The 26,280-nt window shown below is 42.3% G+C and overlaps 1 protein-coding gene across 1 annotated transcript; it reads left to right on the forward strand.

Annotated features, from left to right (window-relative positions):
• On the forward strand, positions 1-25,857 carry LOC307034578 (uncharacterized protein; the record flags this gene model as incomplete). The annotated part of the gene is made up of 13 exons (XM_079673410.1): positions 1-170; positions 2,086-2,193; positions 9,822-9,929; positions 10,498-10,576; positions 10,716-10,941; positions 11,085-12,879; positions 12,966-13,139; positions 13,927-14,100; positions 14,887-15,060; positions 20,039-20,185; positions 24,248-24,294; positions 24,383-25,448; positions 25,577-25,857. The coding sequence occupies 12 exons, from the start codon at positions 1-3 to the stop codon at positions 24,814-24,816; spliced, it is 3,636 nt and encodes a 1,211-aa protein (XP_079529536.1). The 3' UTR covers positions 24,817-25,448; positions 25,577-25,857.
• Positions 25,858-26,280: the final 423 nt, after the last annotated feature.

The raw sequence follows: 26,280 nt of genomic DNA on the forward strand, positions 1-26,280 counted from the left end.
ATGTGGAGATTTTATTTTCAGAGTCCAATAGACCTGGAACCTGGACCTGGACCCGGACCTGGACCTGGACCCGGACCTGGACCTGGACCTGGACCTGGACCTGGACCTGGACCTGGACCTGAGTCCTCTAAGAGTGACCGCTCAATGGAGCCTCAATCTGCTGATGGGGGGTAAGACTCAAACTGACTAAAAGCCGTTTGATATAAAGTTATAGACTTTTATTGTCATTGTACAAAAATACAATGAGATTCAGAGTGCAGCCCTGCCCCAGTGTGCAATAACTAGACATACATAACAATACAAACACGGCAGTAGGACAGACAACATAAACAATCACACGGGGGAAAAGATTGTTAAAAATAGTGATGTAAAAATAAGTGCATTAAAAATGTGTATATGTGTGAAGATGATTACGGTTATTGCATTACGTGTGGTGGTGAAGCAGCCTGACGGCCCAGGGGTACAAACAGATTTTTTTGTCTGTTTGTCCGTGATTTGAAGCTCCTGTATCTCCTCCCATGAAGTCAGTTGTTGTCGGTGTTAAAGCTTCTGTGTAACCTTCAGGAAGTCCAAAGGTCAAAGGTTTGATTTGTCATATACACAGATACAGTGAAGAAAAATGCAATAGAAACAGGGTCACAGGTTCATCCAACAATAACGCAGAATATTATATAGATAGATATATATATATATATATATATATATATATAGATATATATATATATATATATATATATATATAGATATATATAGATATAGATATAGATATAGATATATATATATATATATATATATATATATATAGATATATATATATATATATATATATATATATATATATATATATATATATATATATATATATATATATATATATATATATATAAATAAAGCAGCCATGTCAGGTCCTCAGTGATGTGGACCCCGAGGAACCTGAAGCTGCTGACTCTCTCCACCGTAGTCCCATTAATGGCGATGGGGCGTTGTTATCCTGGCACCAAGATGTCAGGGTTTCGACCTTCTCTCTGTACGTCGTCTCGTTGCCGTCGGTGATCAGGCCGATGATGGTCGTGTCGTCAGCAAACTTCACGATTGTGTTGGAGCTGTGTGTGGCCACGCAGTCATGAGTGAACAGGGAGTAGAGGAGAGGGCTGAGCACGCAGCCTTGAGGGGCTCCGGTGTTGAAGATCAGGGTGGAGGCAGAGTCCTGCATCGGGTCGGGTACCCGACGGGTGACCCGCAAAAAAGGTGATTCGCGGGTGGTATTTTTTCAAACGCTTTTTTCTGGGTTCGGTTCTGGGTAAAACAAAGATGATGCGGGTCGGGTCGCGGGTGTTGCATAATACACATATTAAAATAATAATAATTTAGTTTAATGTTTAAATCCTCAGACCTCTCCCCCGCGGGACCGCGCACAATCATAACCTCTGCAGCGCATCAACCTGCTTCTGAGTGCGTCACATTCAAAATGGCTGAGGTGACAAATATGCAACTGCGTGTGTTAATAATTGCACGTTTTCACTGCTCATATATATGCGGGGTCGGGTTGGGTTGCGGAACTAATTGGCAATATGTGCGGTAGCTGGGCGGGTTCGGTATTGCACGTCACGGGTGCGGGGCGGGAGCGGGTCTTGAAAATCAGACCCGTGCAGGACTCAGGGTGGAGGATGTGATGTTTCCCACCCGCACTGCCTGGGGTCTGCCCGTCAGGAAGTTCAGGATCAGACCGGAGTCTGCATGAACTCTCTGGCGTTATCCTTTAAAGACACATTCTTTACGTTAGCTTCACACTGCTGGTGCTGGAGTGCAGCTGAAGAGAGGCGAGGCGCTTTGTAGATAAACTTCACGTCTTTTGGATTTTCTCTGAAAAGCTGTCCTTCACATAGAGAGCAGTCCACCGGCTGATATAGGGAGCTCAGAAAGTCAGGAAGGTTTAAATGTTTAATGTTCTTTTCAATCTGTTCACACATCGGCAACACAAAGCGATCACTAGCATTACATTGTTATATAAAGTGACTCGAAGAGATTTAACATATTTTCCATCAGTTTCTCTCCAGCTGGCAAAAGCATCTGTTTCTGTTTCAGGGTCCAGCAGCAGAGAGCAGACTCTCCCAGCTGTCTGTCCTTCAAGAGCGACTGGTCGAAGGACAAGTTCTTAGACTTTAAAGGACGACCTCCATCTGCTGATCAGAGGTAAGCTGTAACTCACAGTAAGAGTCCGGTTATCATTGAATAAAGCTAGTCCGTATGAAGTATTGTCCAACTTATTTTCCAGCAGTTTTTCTCCAGCATGTTTTACGGCCACATTATCAGGAGAGAGGAAGTCGTTTTTTCTCAGCGAGAACTGAACCTGTTAAGCCTGAATATTGTTGTGTTTGCCCCCGCCGGCACGGAACTGTGTGTCAGGGCTTCTTAACATTTAACAACCTACTAATGTGTCATACCCACTTAACGGGAAGAAACTCAGCTAACTGACGATATGAACAATTTTTACCAAAACAAAACACAAGTCGGGCGTCTGAATTAGTACTAAGCGAAAGAGTGCTAACGCTTTGTTGCTGTACTTAAAGGTGGGGTAGGTAAGTTTGAGAAAATGGCTCAAGATACACTTTTTGTTATATTCCATGGAATGCTCTTAACATCCCGATAGCAATGAATATCTGAAGAGCTTTGACAAAAAATCCATTAAAAAAAAGTCATCTGTAGAAGCCTTAGTGCTGTAAAAAGTACGACCAATCATCTGAGCCGGCTAAAGTAACTGGATGTCCTACCTACCTGTCAGCCTTCCATCTGTGCACAAACTGATCTCGTGCCCTCATTGGTCATGTGCGCGTTCGTGTGTGTTGGAGGAGGGGCTCTGTAAGGAAGTGGCAGATTTTCTCCGGTTGTGTATTTTCAAATTCTAGCGATCTCGAGCCGGTTTCTCAAACTTACCTACCCCAGCTTTAACAGGAAGAAACTCAGCTAACTGACGATATGAAACATTTTTACCGAAACGTCTGTCTTTATTTATGTCTTTATTAGGATTCCCATTAGCACTAGCATGAGCATTGGCTATTCTTCCTGGGGTCCTCACACACTCAAAATATACATAAACATACATACAACAAAATTAAAACAAAACAAAACAAAATTAAAACAAAACAAAACAAAATTAAAACAAAACAAAACAAAATTAAAACAAAACAAAACAAAATTAAAACAAAACAAAACAGCTCATCATTGCATGCAATTTACAGTGAAATGAAGTGAAAACTAAAATGTTCATCCAATTATCGCCATCCTAAGGCCAAACAAAAGTAAATACAAATAAGTTTACATCATAATATATGCACACATAGCCACAGGCACAGTTCAAATTTACTTTATAATACTTAAATAATTTTTTAGCAACCTTTTGAAATGTACTTGAGAATGTTCCTGAATGATGTGAGCCGGTAAAGAGTTCCAGCTGATCATGGCTCTGAACTGTTTTCTGTCCCATATTTGATTTAGATTTGGGTAATACAAACCTTCCTTCTATTGTATGTCGTGTTTGATAGTTATGTTGTGCATATTGCGCTATAAACCTTTGTGATAATATATCTGGTGAGTGAGTCACTGTAATATTTCTGACAAAATGTAATAAAATATAAGTTGACCTCTGTCTGACAGTTAACCATTTCAATGTCTCCAGCATTTCAGTGCCTCTGGTTCTGTAGGAGCACTGCAGTGCACATCGTGCTGCCTTATTTTGTGCTACTTGTAGTTTGTTTAAATCTTTTTCAGCAGCACTAGACCATATAACCAAACAATAATCAAGCTGCGTCAGAACCAAAGCATCCAAAACTTGTCTACTGACATCCATAGGCAAATATTTTACAATTCTTTTTACAACTCACACACCCCTTCCCATTTTATATACAACATGATCTATTTGTTTAGACCAAGATCATTTATGATCCAGGGTTATACCTAGCAATTTAGTCTCCTTGACCTGTTCAATTTCAATATGGTTTAAATGTAGTTGCAATTTTGGTTCACCTTTTAACTGATGATTTGATCCTATTAATTTTGTTTTTCCCGCATTAAGTACCAACTTATTATTTATGACCCACTCTGATATCAGTAGTAGATCTTTATTCATAACATTTGTCAACTCTCTTGTAGTTGATGCTGCATAATATATTGTTGAGTCATCTGCTTACATTACAATTTTAGCTTTTTCTAACACTAATGGTAGGTCATTTGTAAATATAGAAAATAAAAGTGGTCCCAAACAACTACCCTGAGGTACTCCACAAGTGACTGTTTTCATCTTTGAGAGACTTCCATTAAAAAAAACAGTTTGACTTCGATTTGTCAGGTAACTTTCTAACCACCTCAGCGTTTCAAAATTAAAACCATATTGTTCCAGCTTGTGTAACAACAAAGAATGGTCAATGACATCAAAAGCAGAACTAAAATCGAGTAGTACTGCACCCACTAACTTCCTATTATCTAGTTCGCCCTTCCAGTCATCTGTCATTTGTGTTAAAGCGGTGCATGTGGAATGGCCAGGTCTGTAAGCATGTTGATACACAGTATTAAGTTTGTTACCTTCAAAGTATTTTTGTATTTGATTGAAAATTATTCTCTCCATTATCTTTGCTAATGCTGGTAATAAACTTATTGGACGGCTATCTGTACCAGAAAATGGTCCAGCTGGATTTTTTGCAAGTGGAATAATGTTTGCTATTTTCCATGCCTGTGGGCAAATACATTTATCAATAGTCAAATGTATAATATGACAGATAGGCTCTGCAACAAAATTAGCAACATATCTAAGAAATGTACCAACTGATCCACTCCTGGTGGTTTATCATTACATTTACCTAGTAGACATTCAACATCTGTAATTGTCACTTTTTCTATTTTAAATGTACACTTCTTATTTTTCATAATTAAATCCTTTATTAGAAATGTGGAGTTACTATTTATAGTTTGATTCATATTTCTCCTCAAATGTTTTACTTTATCAAGAAAGTAATCATTCAGATGATCAGCAATTTGTACTGGTTTTGTCAAAAATGTCCACCTCAAGATATGTTGAAGTGGATTTCGGCTTACGGCCCATCATGCCATTCACTAAACTCCACAGTCTTTTCTTGTCATCCTTTATCTCTTTAATTTTATTTCCATAATACAACTGTTTTTTCTTTTTATTTAATGCTGTAACATAATTCCTTAACCTTCTATACATTTGCCCATCTGACTCATAACTTGATGAGAGAGCTACATGTTGTGCATCATCTCTTTGTTTCATTAGATCCCTTAATTCCTCATCTAACCAGGGTGCTCTAAAGTTCCTTACAGTCTGTTTTCTAAGTGGAGCCTGTTTATCAATCACCTGCATAAATAACAAATTAAAGAGATCAAGAGCATCATCCGGATCGACTTTCTCAAAAACATATTTCCAACATATCTTTTGAACATCCTGTATAAATAACTCTTCACTCAAATATTTCATTGATCTCCTCACAATTACTTTTGGCCCAGCTTTTTGCACCTTTGTCTTTCTCACGATAATTATTAAATTATGATCAGAACACCCTACTGGAATTGATATTGCCTGAGAACATACATGACTAAAATTAGTAAATATATGATCAATACAAGTTGCACTTTTTGACCCATCTTTCTTTATGCATCTCCTAGTAGGTTTAGTCACCATTGGTACCAAGTTACATGTATTCATTATTGTCTGCAGCTTGTTTTTAAGGGAACAGTGCAACATATTCCAGTCAATATTTAAATCTCCGATAAAATAAATCTCTGTCAAGATCACAAACTTTGTCTAACATTTCACATAATTTGTCTAAATAAATGAAGTTTGCATTTGGAGGTCTGTAACAACATCCTACCAACAAAGGTTTCAAGTGAGGTAAAAGAATTTGCAACCAAAGTACTTCCATATCAGCAGACATCAAATCATATCTCACTTTAGCTGGTATTTGCTTTTGAATGTAGACTGCCACCCCACCTCCATATGCTTTCCTGTCCTTTCTAAATATTCTATATCCATCAATATCAACTGCAGCGTCTTTAAATGTGTCATCTAAGTGAGTTTCAGATACTGCTAACAAATGAATACCACATGATAATATTTCCTCTATCTCAGACACTTTATTTCTTAGACTACATATATTTATATGAGCCAATTTAAACCCTTTACTTGGTAATTTATTCAACATTAAGATGGCAATTTAAATGTTATCTCTTTTTCACTTCCTATCAAAATGAGAGCTGAACTAAAACATACATGGAACACAATTTCAACCACACACACACCATCACATACATAACCCAACATTTATCTGCACATAGATTGCTATAACTGTGCATACACACTCGCTCAATTAGACGAGCCTCCCGGTAGCTCCCAAACATTTTAAAATAATAGTATGAAATAGATTCATGGTAATGTCTCGCAACACTAGATCTAATCAATACATCTGAATTACATTTTAGGAGGAATGAACAACAATAGGGACAAGTTGACATTTGTCTCTATTCAAAATCTAATAAACATAAATTCATACTCGCAGATGATGAAGTAAATAACTTCAAATAAATGAGTAGATAACTCATAGACCAGTGAATATTGGCCTACAAGAAAATAAAAACAATTGTGGAAATCACCAAAACTGCAACAATTTCGATTTTCATAATACAATTAATTTCTTCTCCTATATGTATAATCATACCATCTATCAGGTCATGTCCATCAGTTATTTCCCACCTTCATTTCTGGTTTGAACTGAAACCGGGCTTATCAGTGTTTTATAGAAATGCTCAGCTTCACTACAGTCCCGATAAAGTTTGGTTTGTCCATCGAAGGTTACGATGAGCGTTGCGAGGAACAATAGTCCATGCCTCACCTCAGCCTTGCGCAGCTTCATCCTGACGTCATTGAATAGGGCTCTCTTCCTGGAAATATCCGGCTAGCTTCAAGATAGCTTCCTTAGCTTGATATCTCTGCTTAGTGACAATCATAGGTCCGGGTCTCAAATCAGTCCCCTGCCCAACAACCCTGTATGCAATCTCGACTGCCGGTTCACATGAGAACTCACTTCCGAACACCTCCTTTAAAAAGTTTGTCACAAAGGCAATGAGATCGCTCTTCTCAATGTCCGTTTTCAGTCCAATCACACGTAGATTAAACTTTCTGCTTTGAATCTCCATTCTCTCTATTTTGTCTTTGAACTCTTTGTTTTCCTTCATTAGATTGCCATTTGCGGTTTCGAGTATAGCAACCCTACAATCCATGTTGGTTATCCCCTCCTCCATATCACCGAGCTTCTAACAACATGAGTCAAGTTCTCCCTTTAAAGCATCAAGCTGCGGCTGGAATTTCTGGAAAGCAGCCCCTATCTCCTCTCTTATTATGGAGCGTATTAGTACCGACAGCTCCGAGTGGTTCACCTGCGAGGCCCTGCTCTCCATGGCGTTCTCCTCTGCTGCTTGTGTGTCACTCACTCCCGAAAGACCGCTGCTCTCATTCAATGGCACTTTAGCCTTTTTGCTTGGTTTCTTCGGTGGCATTACATTCCCCACATCATATTTCGCTTTAAACTTTGAGTGATCAACTTGCTCATCTGATCATAACCTGATTTCTCAAAAAGTTTGCTAAGGGAGCTACACGCTCTCAGACTTCACACACAACTTCTGCGCACGCGCATTGAGTGAGAGTCTCGTCACAGCAAGCGACAACGCTTGACAAAACACAAGTCTAACGCCGGGCGTCTGAATTAGCACTAAGCGGAAGAGTGCTCACGCACTTAGCAAATAACTCACGGTAGCAATATTGTATATTCATCGGATCTGCACAAACAAGATATCATATTATATTGATTCCGATAGTATAAGTATCATCACTGTGCGACCAAAACTCACGGCAGCGAAAGCCAGGAAAGACAACACACAACTTGACTTTACGTCTTACCTTTGCTGTTTTCTGATCAAAAGTTGTGTTTCAGGGCATTTGAACGCAGACAAACGCTGCTGAAGGTTAATCCAATGTCTCTGTGTCACTTTGAAATGATTACTGATAATCCATCATAACCTTTATGGCAATAAACGTATTTTACAAATAGAGTGTAACAGAGCTTCCGGTTTTGGGCAAACTGCGTGCGCTTCACTCTCACTCCTCAATAGCAGGGCTCAACGCTAACTTTTTTAAGTGGTTGCCAGGCAACCAGGCATCAGCTTTTGGTTGCCAAAACTGAAAATAGGGTTGCCATTTTTAGTCACCCTATATTTTAAACAACTTAGATACTATACAGTTATTCATCAACTTAATAATGAACATGTGACAAAAGAATGTTCAAATGCTTTACAATTAGTAATTAACACAATTAGTTGAAACCTAAGTGGTAGGAAACTCGTCCACCCTCAATGGCTGGTATACTAAACACCAGTAGTGCAGCTGCTGTCATGTTCTTCACAGATCCCTCAAACATGAATTGAGCAAGTCACTAGTTTCTTGGCCATCCGTTGTCTCCCTTTCAAATGTGGGTTTGAACTTTGTGCTGACCCCCACCATAGATCCACTGGCCCTTCAGCATTGAAGTCTTGCATTGGCCAGACTAATACATTTGTAATGTTAAATAAATGAAAACCATTCACAGTTAAGAATTAGATATTAATTATTAATGCTGTAAATTACCTTTAATATGTCTAACTATATTTAACATGTGTTACCTTTTTATAGAAGTGATTATATTTTTATGCCAATATTTTACTATGGTAAAGTTTCGTTTAGCACTTTTATTTTGGTCGTAATAAAATCGGGACTCTTATTTTGAAGGAACTTTTACCGGAAGTGAATGCACAACGGAGCAGAATGAAATCAACCCACTCAAAATATTTCTTCTTAGAATAAGTGAGAAATGGATTTAACTTATGTATGACAGCTACCATGCTGGAGAAATTAGAAACTGTAATTGTTTGCAATCATTTATGGCAAAAAATTATGTATTGAAGTCAATGGAGAGAGAAAACGTATATTTAAATCCCGTTTGAATTGTGCCAAAAATTACACATATGATGTTTGTCAATTTAAAAAATCATTTCCATGTAAAAAAAGTCACAGTTTGTCTTAAAACTGTTGAAATATAAGACTATGAAAAATACGCAACTATAAAGACTACAAATCCCAGAGTCCCGGTCCCGCATGCTGGCTCTCACGGAACCGACTAACTCCCCTTGTGTGTATGTACAGCTCTCAACGTGCCCAGACTTGGAGTGATTTTCACCTCTTTTAATACTTTCCGCCTCATTCTGAAAGAAAGAAGTGAAATGTGCCAACATGACGGCCGTTTTGGTGTGTGGGGCGAGAGGGAGATGTAGTTCATTCAGTGTAATTCAGCGTTTCACACAAACAAAAGTGTGACTTCACAGTTTTACCACACATTTTAATTTTTTGACTTTCAAAATTATCTTTTTAATTGATAAACATCATATGTGTAATTCATGGCACAATTCAAACGGGATCGAAAGATAATCTTTCTCTCCATTGACTTCAATACATACTTTTTCAGAAATAAGGTCCATGGAGCTCCCCCGGAAAGGGAGGGACTTCGCCTCTCTATAATTTACATTTTTTTACTATGTTCAATCTGAATTTACTTTAAAATAAAAACATCTATATTGATTCTGACTCATCTGCATTCAACTCACAGGTTTATCATTGCTTTGAGAAAAAATATTAATAATTTACCCCTTTTTAGAAGTGAAGATATAGTCATTTGTTCTGGGCATGTCATACGTTTTTGTCCAGCTTGCATCTGTTTCTGTTTCAGGGTCCAGCAGCAGAGACCAGACTCTCCCAGCTGTCTGTCCTTCAAGAGCGACCGGTCGAAGGACATCTTCAAAGACTTTAAAGGACGACCTCCATCTGCTGATCAGAGGTAAGCTGTAACTCATAGCAAGAGTTTGGTTATCATAGAATAAAACTAGTTCTTAAAGTCTTGCCCGACCCCTCCTCATGTCCAAAGTGTTTAGTTGTGAACGTCCACACTGGGAGGGGCAGTGAAACTCCATCTGAAAGCTCAGGCTGTTCAGAAGCTGTTCCACCATCTCACAAACACTTCTGATGGAGGAGACTGAGCCTTCATCAAAGTCACAACCAGCTCTACTGCCAGGTGAACCCTGACCCCTGCTGTGGGGCTGGAGGTGGAGCTGGGGGGGTAACGGGGGCTGGTGTAAGAACTGTCCCTAGGTCTGTCCTCTTCCTGATGAACAGCTGTTAGCCAGCTGCAGAGTCCAGTCTCTATCCACACAGCCACGTTCCAGGAAGACCAGAATGAAGGATGGACAGAATCCTCTTCAACAGTAGCTGGAAATAAATATTCCTGTAGTGCAAAGTTCCCGCTGACGCACAGGACCACCAGCCTGTTTCCCTGTCCTCCTTTACCCTGAGTGTGTCTCTGTGTGGACAGACATCATGTGAGCTAATGCTTCATGGTTCCTCCACAGAGGGGACCAGGAGAGCTGGGAGGTTCCCGGTGGTCAGTCTGCCCAGCAGCATCAGACACAGCTGGACTCCATATTCACGGTGAGTACATGTACTCCAGATACTTGACCTCTCTTCTGTTCACAGTCATCTCCATGCTGCACTTTCAGAGAGTCAGTCTGTCCGGATCTGATGTTTGGATCCATGGTTTATAGTTTGTGTCCTTCATGTGATGTTCCAGCTGCTGGAGGACCACATCGTCACCTTTGTGAAGAGCGAGCTGAAGAAGATCCAGAAGGCTCTGAGTTCAGATTACCCAGAATGCTTAGAGAGTCAGAGGGAGGATGAGGAGGTGTTGGAGGCTGAGGATGAAGAACAGAGGAGGAGCAGAGAGGCCTTCCTGAACATCACACTGCACTTCCTGAGGAGCATGAAGCAGGAGGAGCTGGCTGACCGTCTGCACAGCAGTAAGAGGGTTTCTATAGAGAGTTAACACTCTGGATAAATGTCTCCTCTGCTGATGTCTCAAGAGACCAACATATATCCATACTTCATTCAGAGAGCCAGAGTTACAGTGTGACCTCATGATCTTTGTTGTGTGTTCTTTCAGGAACCTTTGCTGGAGTCTGTCAGCGTAAACTTAAGTCCACCCTGAAGGAGAGGTTCCAGTGTGTGTTTGAGGGCATTGCTAAAGCAGGAAACCCAACCCTTCTGAACCAGATCTACACAGAGCTCTACATCACAGAGGGGGGGTCTGCAGAGGTCAATGCTGAACATGAGGTCAGACAGATTGAAACAGCATCCAGGAAACCAGACAGACCAGAAACAACCATCAGACAAGAAGACTTCTTTAAAGCCTCACCTGGAAGAGATGCACCAATCAGAGCAGTGATGACAAAGGGCGTGGCTGGCATTGGGAAAACAGTCTTAACACAGAAGTTCACTCTGGACTGGGCTGAAGGCAAAGCCAACCAGGACATCCAGTTCATATTTCCATTCACCTTCAGAGAGCTGAATGTGGTGAGAGAGAACAAGTACAGCTTGGTGGAACTTGTTCATCACTTCTTCTCTGAAACCAGAGACGCAGGAATCCGCAGGTTTGATCAGTTCCCGGTTGTGTTCATCTTTGACGGTCTGGATGAGAGTCGACTTCCTCTGGACTTCCTCAAAACTGAGATCCTGACTGATGTCACAGAGTCCACCTCAGTGGATGTGCTGCTGACAAACCTCATCAGGGGGAAGCTGCTTCCCTCTGCTCGCCTCTGGATAACCACACGACCTGCAGCAGCCAATCAGATCCCTCCTGAGTGTGTGGACATGGTGACAGAGGTCCGAGGGTTCACTGACCCACAGAAGGACGAGTACTTCAGGAAGAGGTTCAGAGATCAGGAGCAGGCCGGCACCATCATCTCCCACATCAAGACCTCACGAAGCCTCCACATCATGTGCCACATCCCAGTCTTCTGCTGGATCTCTGCTTCAGTTCTGGAGGAGGTGTTGAAAACCAGAGGGGGAGGAGAGCTGCCCAAGACCCTGACTGAGATGTACATCCACTTCCTGGTGGTTCAGTCCAAAGTGAAGAACATCAAGTATGATGGAGGAGCTGAGACAGATCCACACTGGAGTCCAGAGAGCAGGAAGATGATGGAGGCTCTGGGGAAACTGGCTTTTGAGCAGTTGCTGAAAGTCAACCTGATCTTCTATGAGTCCGACCTGACAGAGTGTGGCATCGATATCAGAGCAGCCTCAGTGTACTCAGGAGTGTTCACACAGGTCTTTAGAGAGGAGAGAGGACTGTACCAGAACAAGGTGTTCTGCTTCGTCCATCTGAGCTTTCAGGAGTTTCTGGCTGCTCTTCATGTCCATCTGACCTTCATCACCTCTGGAGTCAACCTGCTGGCAGAAGAACCAACAACCTCCCAGAAGCCTAAAGTCAAACCTGAACTAACACATCTCTACCAGAGTGCTGTGGACCAGGCCTTACAGAGTCCAAACGGACACCTGGACTTGTTCCTCCGCTTCCTCCTGGGTCTTTCTCTGCAGACCAATCAGAAACTCCTACGAGGCCTGCTGACACAGACAGGAAGTAGCTCACAGACCAATCAGGAAACAGTCCAGTACATCAAGAAGAAGATAGAAGAGGATCTGTCTGCAGAGAGAAGCATCAACCTGTTCCACTGTCTGAATGAACTGAATGATCGTTCTCTAGTGGAGCAGATCCAACAGTCCCTGAGTTCAGGAAGTCTCTCCACAGATAATCTGTCTCCTGCTCAGTGGTCAGCTCTGGTCTTCATCTTACTGTCATCAGGAGAAGATCTGGACGTGTTTGACCTGAAGAAATACTCTGCTTCAGAGGAGGCTCTTCTGAGGCTGCTGCCAGTGGTCAAAGCCTCCAACAAAGCTCTGTAAGTACAGAGATCATTGATTTAGTGAATCAGTTATTAACACACTGCTGTCTTCTGAATAACTGTTGTCCTCATCGTCTCTTCAGGCTGAGTGGCAGTAACCTGTCAGAGAGAAGCTGTGCAGCTCTGTCCTCAGTCCTCAGCTCCCAGTCCTCTAGTCTGAGAGATCTGGACCTGAGTAACAACGACCTGCAGGATTCAGGAGTGAAGCTGCTGTCTGCTGGACTGGAGAGTCCACACTGTGAACTGAAGACTCTCAGGTCAGAGACCAGAACAGTTTGACTTAGCCAGCAATACAAGTCAATACCACCATCAGCCATGCTGCTGTGCTGTGGGAATACCATCACTCACATCTGTATCTTTGTAACGCACCAATGAGAGAACACACGTTCACATGCATGTGTCATATTTTGGTTAGCTACATTTAACTAAGTTACTTTAGCCAAAGCCTTAGCTAGCTTTGTTTTAGCAACTAACTAAAACAAATGTGTTATATATATTTTGTAGTAGCCATTTGTGAAATATGACAGCTTGATTAGCTTTGAAAACTGTGATCCTGGATTGAATGAATTTCATATTAATGAAACCATAAATGAGACAAAGTTAGCTAGCTAGCTCCCCCCGCCTCACTTCAGTCAACATCGTTAAGTCTGATTTCTTTGTGGGTAATTGGACCATGTGACATATACTAAGAATAACTTTATAGGAATAGTCAGTCTTCTACTTCCTTTTTAAAAGTTGCCTAGAAGCGCAGACTGCAGGGATTTCAAGGAATTTCACGATATTCAAAACAGAGAAGCCAGATCCAGATGTATTTGTAGGCACGAGTACATACTCTGTTGATGGCGCTCTGCTGAAAGCAGCAATGGAACAAACAGGACTAAACTCTCCATGTGTGTTTGCTCCAGGGAGGCAAACCCCCCTAGACTTCCTATTGGCTGGTTCCATCACATGCACCATTACAATCCTACATATCATATCTTATCCAGGGTGATTCATTTTAAACACAAATGTTGTTTCTCTTTTTGTTCATTCTGTTCTCTTCAGGCTGAGTAGCTGTAACCTGTCAGAGAGAAGCTGTGCAGCTCTGTCCTCAGTCCTCAGCTCCCAGTCCTCTAGTCTGAGAGATCTGGACCTGAGTAACAACCACCTGCAGGATTCAGGAGTGAAGCTGCTGTCTGCTGGACTGGAGAGTCCACACTGTGAACTGAAGACTCTCAGGTCAGAGACCAGAACAGTTTGACTTAGCCAGCAATACAAGTCAATACCACCATCAGCCATGCTGCTGTGCTGTGGGAATACCATCACTCACATCTGTATCTTTGTAACGCAACAATGAGAGAACACACGTTCACATGCATGTGTCATATTTTGGTTAGCTACATTTAACCAAGTTACTTTAGCCAAAGCCTTAGCTAGCTTTGTTTTGCAACTAACTAAAACAAATGTGTTACATATATTTTGTAGTACCCATTTGTGAAATGTGACAGCTTGATTAGCTTTGAAAACTGTGATCCTGGATTGAATTAATTTCATGTTAATGAAACCATAAATGAGACAAAGTTAGCTAGCTAGCTCCCCCCGCCTCACTTCAGTCAACATCGTTAAGTCTGATTTCTTTGTGGGTAATTGGACCATGTGACATATACTAAGAATAACTTTATAGGAATAGTCAGTCTTCTACTTCCTTTTTAAAAGTTGCCTAGAAGCTCAGACTGCAGGGATTTCAAGATATTTCACGATATTCAAAACAGAGAAGCCAGATCCAGATCTATTTGTAGGCACGAGTACATACTCTGTTGATGGCGCTCTGCTGAAAGCAGCAATGGAACAAACAGGACTAAACTCTCCATGTGTGTTTGCTCCAGGGAGGCAAACCCCCCTAGACTTCCTATTGGCTGGTTCTATCACATGCACCATTACAATCCTACATATCATATGTTATCCAGGGGGATTCATTTTAAACACAAATGTTGTTTCTCTTTTTGTTCTTTCTGTTCTCTTCAGGCTGAGTGTCTGTAACCTGTCAGAGAGCAGCTGTGCAGCTCTGTCCTCAGTCCTCAGCTCCCAGTCCTCTAGTCTGAGAGATCTGGACCTGAGTAACAACGACCTGCAGGATTCAGGAGTGAAGCTGCTGTCTGCTGGACTGGAGAGTCCACACTGTGAACTGAAGACTCTCAGGTCAGAGACCAGAACAGTTTGACTTAGCCAGCAATACAAGTCAATACCACCATCAGCCATGCTGCTGTGCTGTGGGAATACCATCACTCACATCTGTATCTTTGTAACGCAGCAATGAGAGAACACACGTTATACCATCATCGATTACATTCAAGATTCAGAGATGTATTGTCATGTCATATACACAACTACGGTGTAGTTCTGCAATGAAGGAAACACGTAGGTCAGAGGTTCCTCAACAGTGCAATTACAAGACGTACATCTTTATAGAAATAAAATAATAATAATATAGTCTGCAAAATGTATAAAAACAGAGCAAGCTCAGGTGCTTAACTCTCTCTTAACATTGTTGTTGTGAAACGAGACACAACAAATGTGTCACAATTCTCCAAATGACTCCTGGCACGACCTTATTTAAAGCGTCTAAAACAGGGGTCTCAGACTCAATTTACCTGGGGGCTGCTGGACGTAGAGTCTGGGCCGCTTCAAGTATTTCGCAAAACATTTATTAAAAAATACAACATTAACAGTTCTTCAACATCTTCTTAACATGAACTGTTCTTCAACATCTTCTTAACATGAACTGTTCTTCACAACATAACTATGTACAGTTGCTCTTTCTTGCCTACTCCTTGCTGGTAGAGACCTGGCAGCGCTTCCTCTCACACAGCTGAGCCACATTTGGTTTGAGGGAGGAAGCAGTTGAAACCCTCAGTATGGCTTGAAGATGTGCATCAGTAAGTCTGGACCTGGACTTTGACTTATTGAAGTTCATGGTGGAGAAGAGTTGTTCACACATATATGTGCTCCCAGAAAGGCACATGGTCCGCTTGAACATCCTGGAAATCTCAGGGAAGGAGGGGGGGCAATTCTCTCATGAACTGTCCAAGCTTGTCTGCTTTCCCATTCACTTCCCTGAACTTGGCTTTGAGCTCAGAATTGCACTGCAGGCCGATGAGCTCCATTTGAAGCACACCAGGGGCATTTTCCACATCAAAGGAGAAGGGGTCTGCAAACATTTGGAAAGTGGCTCTGTGTTTCTTGAAGTCTGCAAACCGCTGATCGAATTCCTTCTGTAGCTTCACAACGGCATCAATATACTTCTCACCACTGAATGCTGTGCCCCTGTCCATGAGAGCCTTGCATGCTGGGAAATGGCAGAGGTTTTTCTGAGGGAGCTGGGCTTTCCATAACATCAGTTTTGTAGAGAATGCTCTGACATTGTCATGCTGCACTAACAAGCTGGCCCTGGCCCTGCAACTTCTTATTCAGAGCATTCAGCTCCTGCGTGATGTCAACAAGAAAAGCTAAGTCCATGAGCCATTTGGGATCACTCAGCTCGGGAACAGCCATCCCACCCTTCTCCAGCATGAATACTTTCAGTTCTGTTCTCAACTCAAAAAACCTCTTCAGGACGTTTCCCCTGCTGAGCCAACGTACCTCTGTAAGTAGAGCACATCCTTTAAGACCCTGGATCTGATATGGTTGATGCATTTCACAACGACAGACATCACATTGTCAAACCTAAAGCATTTGCTGCAAAGGGCCTGCTGATGGATAATGCAGTGCAGAGCAATAGCCTCCTCCACACCCTCCTCCTCCAGTCCCTGTCATTGATGGCGCTCCGTCCGTCGTGATTCCAACAAACCTCTTCCATGGCAGACCGATATCCGCAATGGCATCACACAGTTGCTGAAATATCTCCTGAGCGGTGGTCTGGCCATGCATTGGTTTCACTGTAAGCAACTCCTCTGTCACTTCAAAATTGTCTTCAACACCACGGACATACATTGCGAGCTGAGCGGTGTCAGTGATGTCTGTGCTCTCATCAAGAGCCACAGAGTATGCACGGAACAGTTTGGCTTTGTCACACAGCTGTTCATATATGACACTTGATAAGTCAGAAATGCGCTCTGCCACTGTGTTAGCTGACAGGCTGATGTTGTTGAACTGACCCTTCTTTTCCGGACAGACTATACTTGCAGCCTGCAACATGCATTTTTTTACAAACTCGCCTTCCGTAAACGGCTTTCCCGCTCTAGCAATCATCTCACTCACCACATAGCTAGCTTCGACTGCTAAATCAGCCTCATTGCTTCCTTTCTTCAAGAGATTTTGTTGCTTCCATAGAATATTTTTTTAGCTCTGTGACTTTTCTCTCTCTCTCATCTCCCAAGTATTTTGCGTACTCTGCATGTTTAGTTGAGTAGTGACGTTTGACGTTATACTCCTTGTATACAGCGATTTTCTCTTTGCATATAAGGCACGTTGCGTTTCCCCTGTACTCAACAAAAAAATATTCAGTCTCCCACTTCTCCTGAAATGTTCTGTGGTCATCATCGATTTTTCTTTTCCCTGAAAGTTTTGATGAAGACATGGCGATATATTTTGCTTCCACTCTGTGTCACTTTTGGATCACTGTCTGGATTGATCCCGCTGCGTGCATTTGATTGACGTGTGGCGGAGTTCCCTCGGAGGGGGGAGGGGCGAGGGAACTGCGCGCAGCAGTTCCCTGCCAGCAGCAGCAGCAGCGAGAAAAATAAAATTGAAATATAAAGCGCAAACGTAAACGCGCGGGCCAGATTAACACTATTACATGATATCAACAAAGGGGCCATGAGAAACTGTCTCGCGGGCCACGTCTGGTGTGAGATTAAAAAAGCCCAATTGCTTTTACAATAAATAAACATTGAATGTGTTTAATTGAATAGTAAAGTGGTTTAAAGTTAGTGGCAGGTTGTGTGTGAGAGAGAATAAATAAGACACACCGATATTTAAAAAAATTGTTATTCTTTTCCCCCGCATATTTAGCATATTTCGCAACTTCCCCCAATTTCACCGCATAAAATCACATAAAAACCCCGCATGTTTAATCGCATAATCAAGGATTTTAGCCCGCGTTTTTCTGGAGGGTCTAACTAGAATTAGGGGTGGGCGATATTGAAAAAGATAATATCACAATATTTTTCAAGCAGTATCACGATAGACGATATTTATCACGATATTTTTTCATGTCGGTTATTATGGTTATTTTTCAAGTTACTTAACAGTACAACCACCTACAAGGTAACAACAACTAAAATAAAAAGGAGTAACAGACCAAAATACCATTTCAAGCTGGTTTTAATTCTGCAATGAATCCCTGAATGAACAATTCAACAGGAACTTCCTCAGTGTTCAAGTAGGTAGGCCTACACCCTACTCAACAAACGTTAACACTGCTTTCTTCACCAAGTAAAGTGCACTCTCTTGCTAAATAAAATAAAATATTCAAGGCACAGTTTCTCAGTATAACAATGCACTTCCTGTTTTAAGTAGCACTAGCAGTGATGTAACATCAACACACATGAAAAGGAGAGGAAAACATAAAGAAGTAAAACATAAAACATCAATGAGGAAAAGTCAGTGCCAAACAATTAAAATGTAAACTTTAGACTTGAAGTGCAATCAAAGACTTTAACATAACTGAACATCTGTTTCAAAAGGGAAAAACAATATAAATACCTTATTGATAAAATAAAATATAAGCCAACAGAATCAACCAAGACAATAAATGAAGTGCAATACTGTCTGAATCCTGACTACAGCTTGGTTATTAACCGGTATCAGTATGTTGTTACTTCGACATAATTTTGAAACGTGTATTACAATTAAGTCACTGTAAAATAGGTTCATTTTGTCGTAGTTGGTTTCCATCACAGTATTTACATGGATATAAGCCCCGCCCCCTCTCCAGCGTGTCCTGTTTGAAGGACAGGAGTAAACAGCTGACCGTCGCGGTGAAACTCTAGCGGTTATTGTGAGAATATTCGCATCGCGTCCGTTGTGAACGCAGCATAATGCAGTTCAGAAAACACTGTTCTGACGCTTTTAAAGCAACTTCGAGATTTTAACAGTATCAGGGGCACACAGGCCATGGTGGCCGAAGGACGTACAATTATTTTCGGGGCTCCGTGAAAATCCTACCCTGGTGCACTATCACGATAGATATGATATCTCTGAAAAGGCATATCGTGGAGACGTGTGGCTTGATATTGAGTAAGAAAAAGGTTGATAAACGCAGTGAGAATGGGTCTGCAGAGAGAATCCCAACTGTCTGTTATCAGCCTGCAGCCAGGGAGGAGAGATCAGCAGAGCTGCCTGCAGAGTGTGTTCAGAGTGTGTGTGTGAGGAAGTCCGTGGATTGGTCAATTTGGACCAATCAGCGGGGGCTTAACGTAACGGCTCCGCGGACGTAACGTAACGGCTCCACGGATTGGTCCATTTCGTTCCGGGTACGGTTGACATCATGTGTACCCGGAAGAATCAAATGGACAATGACGTATCTCCAACGAGGCGTTTTGGGGAGGTGAGGGTTTTGACTCTGCAGACCGTTTACATGCATAAAAACCTTCATAACACAGAAGGGGACGGATAAAACCAGAAAAGCATGACATGGGACCTTTAAAGCTTCTTCTGCAGGATGACTGGGCCTCAGAGATTGGGGGAGGAGCTCTGAAGAGACAGAACATGCTGAGTGATTTAATTTGTGTCCTGAGACGCCTCAGGACCAGCCAGCAGGAGCTGAGGTGGTGCTGGTTAAACACCATTTCATTATTCTGTGTCTAACACTCTGGATGATTTCTGAAATACTCCATGTATCTCCACAATGAGCAGCCCTGATAGGCCACACTGTGAGCGTCTCAGACGATCTGCCTGGTGGTGTTGGAGGTCTGATGTCCAAACTGTAGTAGAGTGTGTCGGCTGCAGATCTTCTTGTAGTCATCTCTCTGTGTCTTTGTTCACATTATTCTCTATTCCTTTGTTTTATGATCTGTTCATATCAATAAGACCCTTGCCATGGCTGTCCAGTTGAACTGTGAAGCAGTGACTGGAGTTTTAGGTGTAGAGATGACCCAGAGGTGATGCAGTAATAAGCCCCGCCCCCTTCCAGTCCTGGACCCTCAGATGATCTGACGGCTTGTTTGTGTGTCTGCAGGCTGTCAGGCTGTCTGATCACAGAGGAAGGCGGTGATGCTCTGGCCTCAGCTTTAAACCCCTCCCATCTGAGAGAGCTGGACCTGAGCTACAATCATCCAGGAGCCTCAGGGGGGAGGCTGCAGTCTGCTGGACTGGACACGCTCAGGTATGGATCACTGACGGCCTAAACCAGGGGTTTTCAAAGTGTGAGGCAGCGCCTCCCTTGGGGGGCGACAGAGAGCTTCATGGGAGGCGCAGCTTGAGAAAAAATAATGAGAAACAGTGAAATCTAGCTGGTTAATTTCAGCTCACATTCGAGCGGCAACATACAGTGTGCGAAAAAGAACACATCCGATCGTCCGAGACGTGTTCTTTATAATATCGGACAAATACATCTTTCCATTGACGTGTCCGACGGACAAGTGACGTTTTTCGCCCATAAATATTAGTTTTGGTTCTGCTTGTTGATTTCTCGCCGCTTTCTGTACTGTTAGACGGGGCGGGGCTTGGAGCACAGTGGCAGGGTTGGGAAGCAGTAGGAACAAAGAACAATTGTCCGGTCCCGGGAATAATAAGAGTTGTGAGAGAGCTCTCTCTCTCTCTCTCTCTCTCTCTCTCTCTCTCTCTCTCTCTCTCTCTCTCTCTCTCTCTCTCTCTCTCTCTCTCTCTCTCTCTCTCTCTCTCTCTCTCTCTCAGCATTTTAGCTCCTATGTTGTTAATATTGACGCTATTTCCTTTATGAAGTAAAGCAGCCTCCCTGTCTGTGTCCTCACGCTGTACTCACATCTGTACATGTACATCCCCGGACCCCCAGACTTGGAGGAGCACAGGGATGTCAGTTTATGAAGCAGGGTATAGAAAGTAGCCTACGTTATTGAAATGAAAATACAATTCATTTACTTTTACAAACAGTGAGCAGCTGGGCAGCTGCAGCATGTGTGTTGCAGGACATGTGTTGGACAGAGTGTGTGGTTGGACTCTGTCTCACAGGCAGGTTGCAGTGTAACATCAGAGAAGACTGGCACTCAGCACGATAGATTCAAACACTCACACAGAGACGAGAAGAGCGAAACAGTCGGAGTCATTTCAAATGGCGTGCTCAAAAAAGAGAAAGGAAGCGAAAACAGAGCATTTAATGACATTTCCTCTCTTACTGGACCTCTTTGAAATGCAATTGAATGCCCCTGCATTATAGCAACAACAACAATAATAATAGCAATAATAAGTGGGAGGGGGGGGCGCGGCTGTTCTTATGTTCTCTGAGGGGAGGCTCACCTTCCCACACTTTGAAAACCCCTGGCCTAAACAATGCCTGCAAAAAGGAAAATACACTTTATAGACAATTCATAAAATATAGAACTTCAGAAGCAGAAAATAAATATAAAAGATATAAGAATAAATGAACCAATATTATGAGAATATGTCAGAAAGAATAATAAAATACTAAGAACAATCAGAATGAAAGGTTGATGGAAGGTATTAAATAGTGTCGTTAGAAACGGAGCAAAGAGTTCAGGTTACCCTGAGTTTCTTGTTGACAAAGATAATGTTCTCAATAACACAGAAGATGTGGTTCATGGTTTGAACCAACTCTTTGTGAATGTGGGGTCAGATCTGCAGAAAGAATGCAAAGCGTAGAAACAACTAAAGGGGAAGGTACAGACCTCTGGAGTGAAAACAATAGCTCTTTGTTCCTCAGAGCAGTCGAAGAAAGAGAAATCATAGACTCTGTACGGAAATGTAAAAGCAAGTCCTCGACCCATTGGAATCATATTGATTTGATTAGAGTCAAACACATTATTGAAGACATTGCAGAACCATGAACACATCTTTGTAACTTGTCTTTTCAATCTGGTCCATTCCCTCATGAAATGAAAATAGCTAAAGTTATACCATGATATCAAACTGGGATAAACACCGTGACACACATCACATGTTTCTTTGCTCTCCCACTTTCATCCTTGAAAAGGGTTTTATAAAAAGACTTGACAGTTTCATGGAAACACATCAGCTGTTGGACGACAGTCACTATGGATTCAGGAAAGACAGATCAACATGTACGGCACTAATGGGATTAAGTGAGGAAGTAGCAAACTGCTTGGACAATCAAAAACAAGCAGTGTGAATATTGATAGAGCTACAGAAAGCATGTGACACCATAGATCCCAACATGTTACTGACAGCACTGGAAAGGTGTGGCATCAGAGGGTGGGATTAGACTGGCTGAGAGATTATTGAAGCAACAGACAACACTTTGTGAAAGAGGTGAACATAAATCAGAAGACATAAACATAACGTGTGGAGTACCTCAGGGGTCTGTGTTGGGTCCACAGCTGTTCATCATATACATCAACCATATCTGCAGAGTATCAAATATATTGACATGTATTTTATTTGCAGATGATACTAATATGTTTTGTTCTGGTGACAGTTTGAAACAGCTAATGGAGGTAATAACAGCAGACATGATTCAAGTCAAACATTGGTTTGATAAGAACTAATGATCATTAAATAAAAGCAGAACAAAGATTATGCTCTTTGGAAAACATCAAAGAAATCCTCAGGTTAATCCTAGACAACATAAACATAGAAAGAGTATATGTAAACAAGTTCCTTGGTGTTAGAGCACAACATCAGCTGGAAACCTCATATCCATCACGTCAAAGCTAAACTGGCTAAGACTATCGCAATGTTGGGGAAAGCAAGACACACTCTGGAGAACTAAAAATACACACTCTGGAGAACTAAAATACACATCAGACAAACGGAGCGCAGGCAGACCACGCTGCGTGAAAAGCCCTCGATTGCGCAACAGCACTCTCACAAAGTAAGGCAACAGATCAAGTTCATAAAACACAAGAAACACCGGAGAAACATACCAACGGCGTCTCTGGAGCCTCACACACACTGTGGCCAACTTCTCCCTCCGTGGCTTTGGGAACCAGAGACCGGCCGTCATAAACTCCGCCCCTTTTGTTGCTGTGACACCGGAAGCGGCCTTCATTCTTCTTAATGACAGCTCGCTTCTCATTGATAAAACGTAGCCTACGCTCTTCAAAATAAAACGAACATCCCTCCTGGTATTGAACAATACTATAATAACAATAATACTCTAAACGAAAATACATACAAATAATTATTTATCCGTTTTTCTCAGATATTATTATTTTTCTTTCAATATTCACGTTCGTGTCGACAGTGTGAAACACAAAACCAACCTGCAGCCGTTATGCACATTACAAAAAAGGGCTCTAAGAGTCATCAGTAATGTTGGATATCTTGAACACACATTACATCACATGTCACTTGTTAGACGCTTTTATCCAAAGTGACTCACATTCATTCAGTACTGTGGACAATCCCCACAGGAGCACTTTGAGGTGAAGTGTCTCAGGGACACAACGACATGCTGACTGCAGTGGGACTCCAACTTGCTACCCCCTGATTCAAAGTCCAGCACACAACCCACTGAGCCACAGCCTCACACTCATTCATCATTCTTGAAGTCACACACACTGCAGTTTACTGATCTGGTTACATTTCAAAGTGCATCATGTACAGATCAAGAGATCATCTACTTGCTAGGAAACTACAGACGTTGTTCACAGACAGAGAGGGGGGGTCTCATCTGAGAGGAGGTCTACATCTGAAACAACTCAAGGTCAGAAGAACTCTGAGAAGAGCAGAACGATCTGTGGGGGGGGGGGGGTTCATGGAGCGCTTTGGAGCAGGAGCTCAGACAAAGCACACATAGCATTCACTTTGAAGGATGCTCAGAAACACTTCTTTGGAAAAGCATGAGAATGAAGAAAGGAGATTGAAGAGGAGAAATGATTGTAAATGTATAAATGTAAATATGTAAGTAGGAATAACTTTCAGACATGATTTAAAGGATAATCACTGATCAGCAGTGAGTAAGGGATCAAGAAGCATCTGCTCCCTCCTGCTCCCTTCGGACACATAGGATTCATTATTATTATTATGAACATTGATAAATACTTTATTCTAACAATACGCTGTTCTGTTTTTCACATCTGATTTTTTAATAAAGATTGAAATGAAATGAAATAATGTGTGGGGGGGGTTGGAGTGTCTAGAAGTGATTAACATATGAAATCCTGAATGTGGAGCTGAAACAGGAGTGATGTGAGGGGGGGGGGCAGTCTGTGGACATGTAAGATCATTCAAAGACTAACTGACCCCCCCCCCCCCCCTCTCTGCTTCCAGCCCTGGAGCCTGCTGCAGTCCGGTTCTTGAGGCCAGGTCTCAGGAAGTGTAAGTGTGTTTTTCATCATGAACATCTTCACCCTGGGACATCACAGGGACATGAATAACCTTTAATACCTGCTGTGTCTCTCATCAGATTCCTGTGGACTCACACTGGACTCAAACACAGTGAGCAGAGGACTCAGACTGTCTGAGGACAACAGGAAGGTGACATATGTGAGAGAGGAGCAGAAATATCCTGATCATCCAGAGAGGTTTGTCTCCTCCTGTCCTCAGCTGATGTGCAGAGAAGCTCTGACTGGTCTCTGTTACTGGGAGGTCGAGAGGAGAGGAGCGGTTACTATATCAGTGACTTACAGAGGAATCAAGAGGAGAGGAGAGAGAGAGGACTGTGTGTTTGGAAGAAATGATCAGTCCTGGAGTCTGTACTGCTATGATGGAGGTTACTATGTCTGGCACAATAACATAAGAACATCCATCTCCTCCTCCTCCTCCTCCTCCTCCTCCTCCTCCTCCTCCTCCTCCCTCCTCCTCCTCCTCCTCCTCCTCCTCCTCTTCCTCCTCTGGTAGAGTAGCAGTGTATCTGGATCATCCTGCTGGCTCTCTCTCCTTCTACAGAGTCTCCTCTGACACACTGACCCACCTCTACACCTTCAGAACCACATTCACTGAACCTCTCTATGCTGGGTTTGGGCTCTGGTTAGGGTCTGGGTCTGGTTCCTCAGTGTCTCTGCAGGAGTGATACACCCCCCACCCCACCCCTGCCCACCAGAACTCTCAGGTCTTCTGGTCTGCTTTCTGTCTCCAGAACCAGAACTCTCAGGTCTTCTGGTCTGCTTTCTGTCTCCAGAACCAGAACTCTCAGGTCTTCTGGTCTGCTTTCTGTCCCCAGAACCAGAACTCTCAGGTCTTCTGGGTCTGCTTTGTGTCCCCAGAACCAGAACTCTCAGGTCTTCTGGGTCTGCTTTCTGTCCCAGAACCAGAACTCTCAGGTCTTCAGGTCTGCTTTCTGTCCCAGAACCAGAACTCTCAGGTCTTCAGGTCTGCTTTCTGTCCCCAGAACCAGAACTCTGAGGTCTTCTGGTCTGCTTTCTGTCTCCAGAACCCGAACTCTCAGGTCTTCTGGTCTGCTTTCTGTCTCCAGAACCAGAACTCTGAGGTCTTCTGGGTCTGCTTTCTGTCCCCAGAACCAGAACTCTGAGGTCTTCAGGGTCTGCTTTCGGTCCCCAGAACCAGAGCCCTCAGGTCTTCAGGGTCTGCTTTCTGTCTCAAGAACCAGAACTCTCAGGTCTTCTGGTCTGCTTTCTGTCTCAAGAACCAGAACTCTCAGGTCTTCTGGTCTGCTTTCTGTCCTCAGAACCAGAACTAAACCTGGAGAAGTCCAGTTGTTACTCTCCAAACATCTGGAACAAAGTCCCAGAAAGCTGCAGGTCTTGTTTCATGTTTCTTTGATTCTCTTCTCTTTTGAAGGACTAGTTTGAAAAGCCATCTGATAACGTGTTTCCGCTGCACTGGTTCTGAATGCTCTGAATGTCTTTCATTTGTTTAAAGCTCTTTGAATAGCCTTGTGTTGAAAGCTGCTGTATAAATAAACCTGCCTTGCCTTTGCAATGTTGAGTTGGTCGTCATTTTAAATATCCATGTTTCTAAGATGAATGATAGTAAAAAGGTATTTCTTGACCTTTGATAGACTGCATTATTAACATATTAAAAACATATTAGGATTTGTAGTTGCAGATTGAATTCTCTGTTTCAACAGGTCGGTAATGTGCAGTTTCCTCCACTAGATGTCACTCTTTACCTTCTCCTAAATACTCTGTACAATGCACTGATCCGTGCATCAGTTACTTTCACTGATTTACACTACAGTATATGTAAAGACAATATATTCTATATTCTAATGTTCAGTGTTCTGTGTGACCTTATTCTATGTGACATGTTTAAAGGTGACTTATTCCTGCTTCTTACTTACAGCATTACGTCTTCTTTTATCCTTTTATACTTAAGTGTCCCTGTCCTGCTCCTGCTAAGATT

This window comes from Notothenia rossii (assembly GCF_949606895.1).
Source record: "Notothenia rossii genome assembly, chromosome: 3".
Classification (NCBI taxonomy): Eukaryota; Metazoa; Chordata; class Actinopteri; order Perciformes; family Nototheniidae; genus Notothenia; species Notothenia rossii.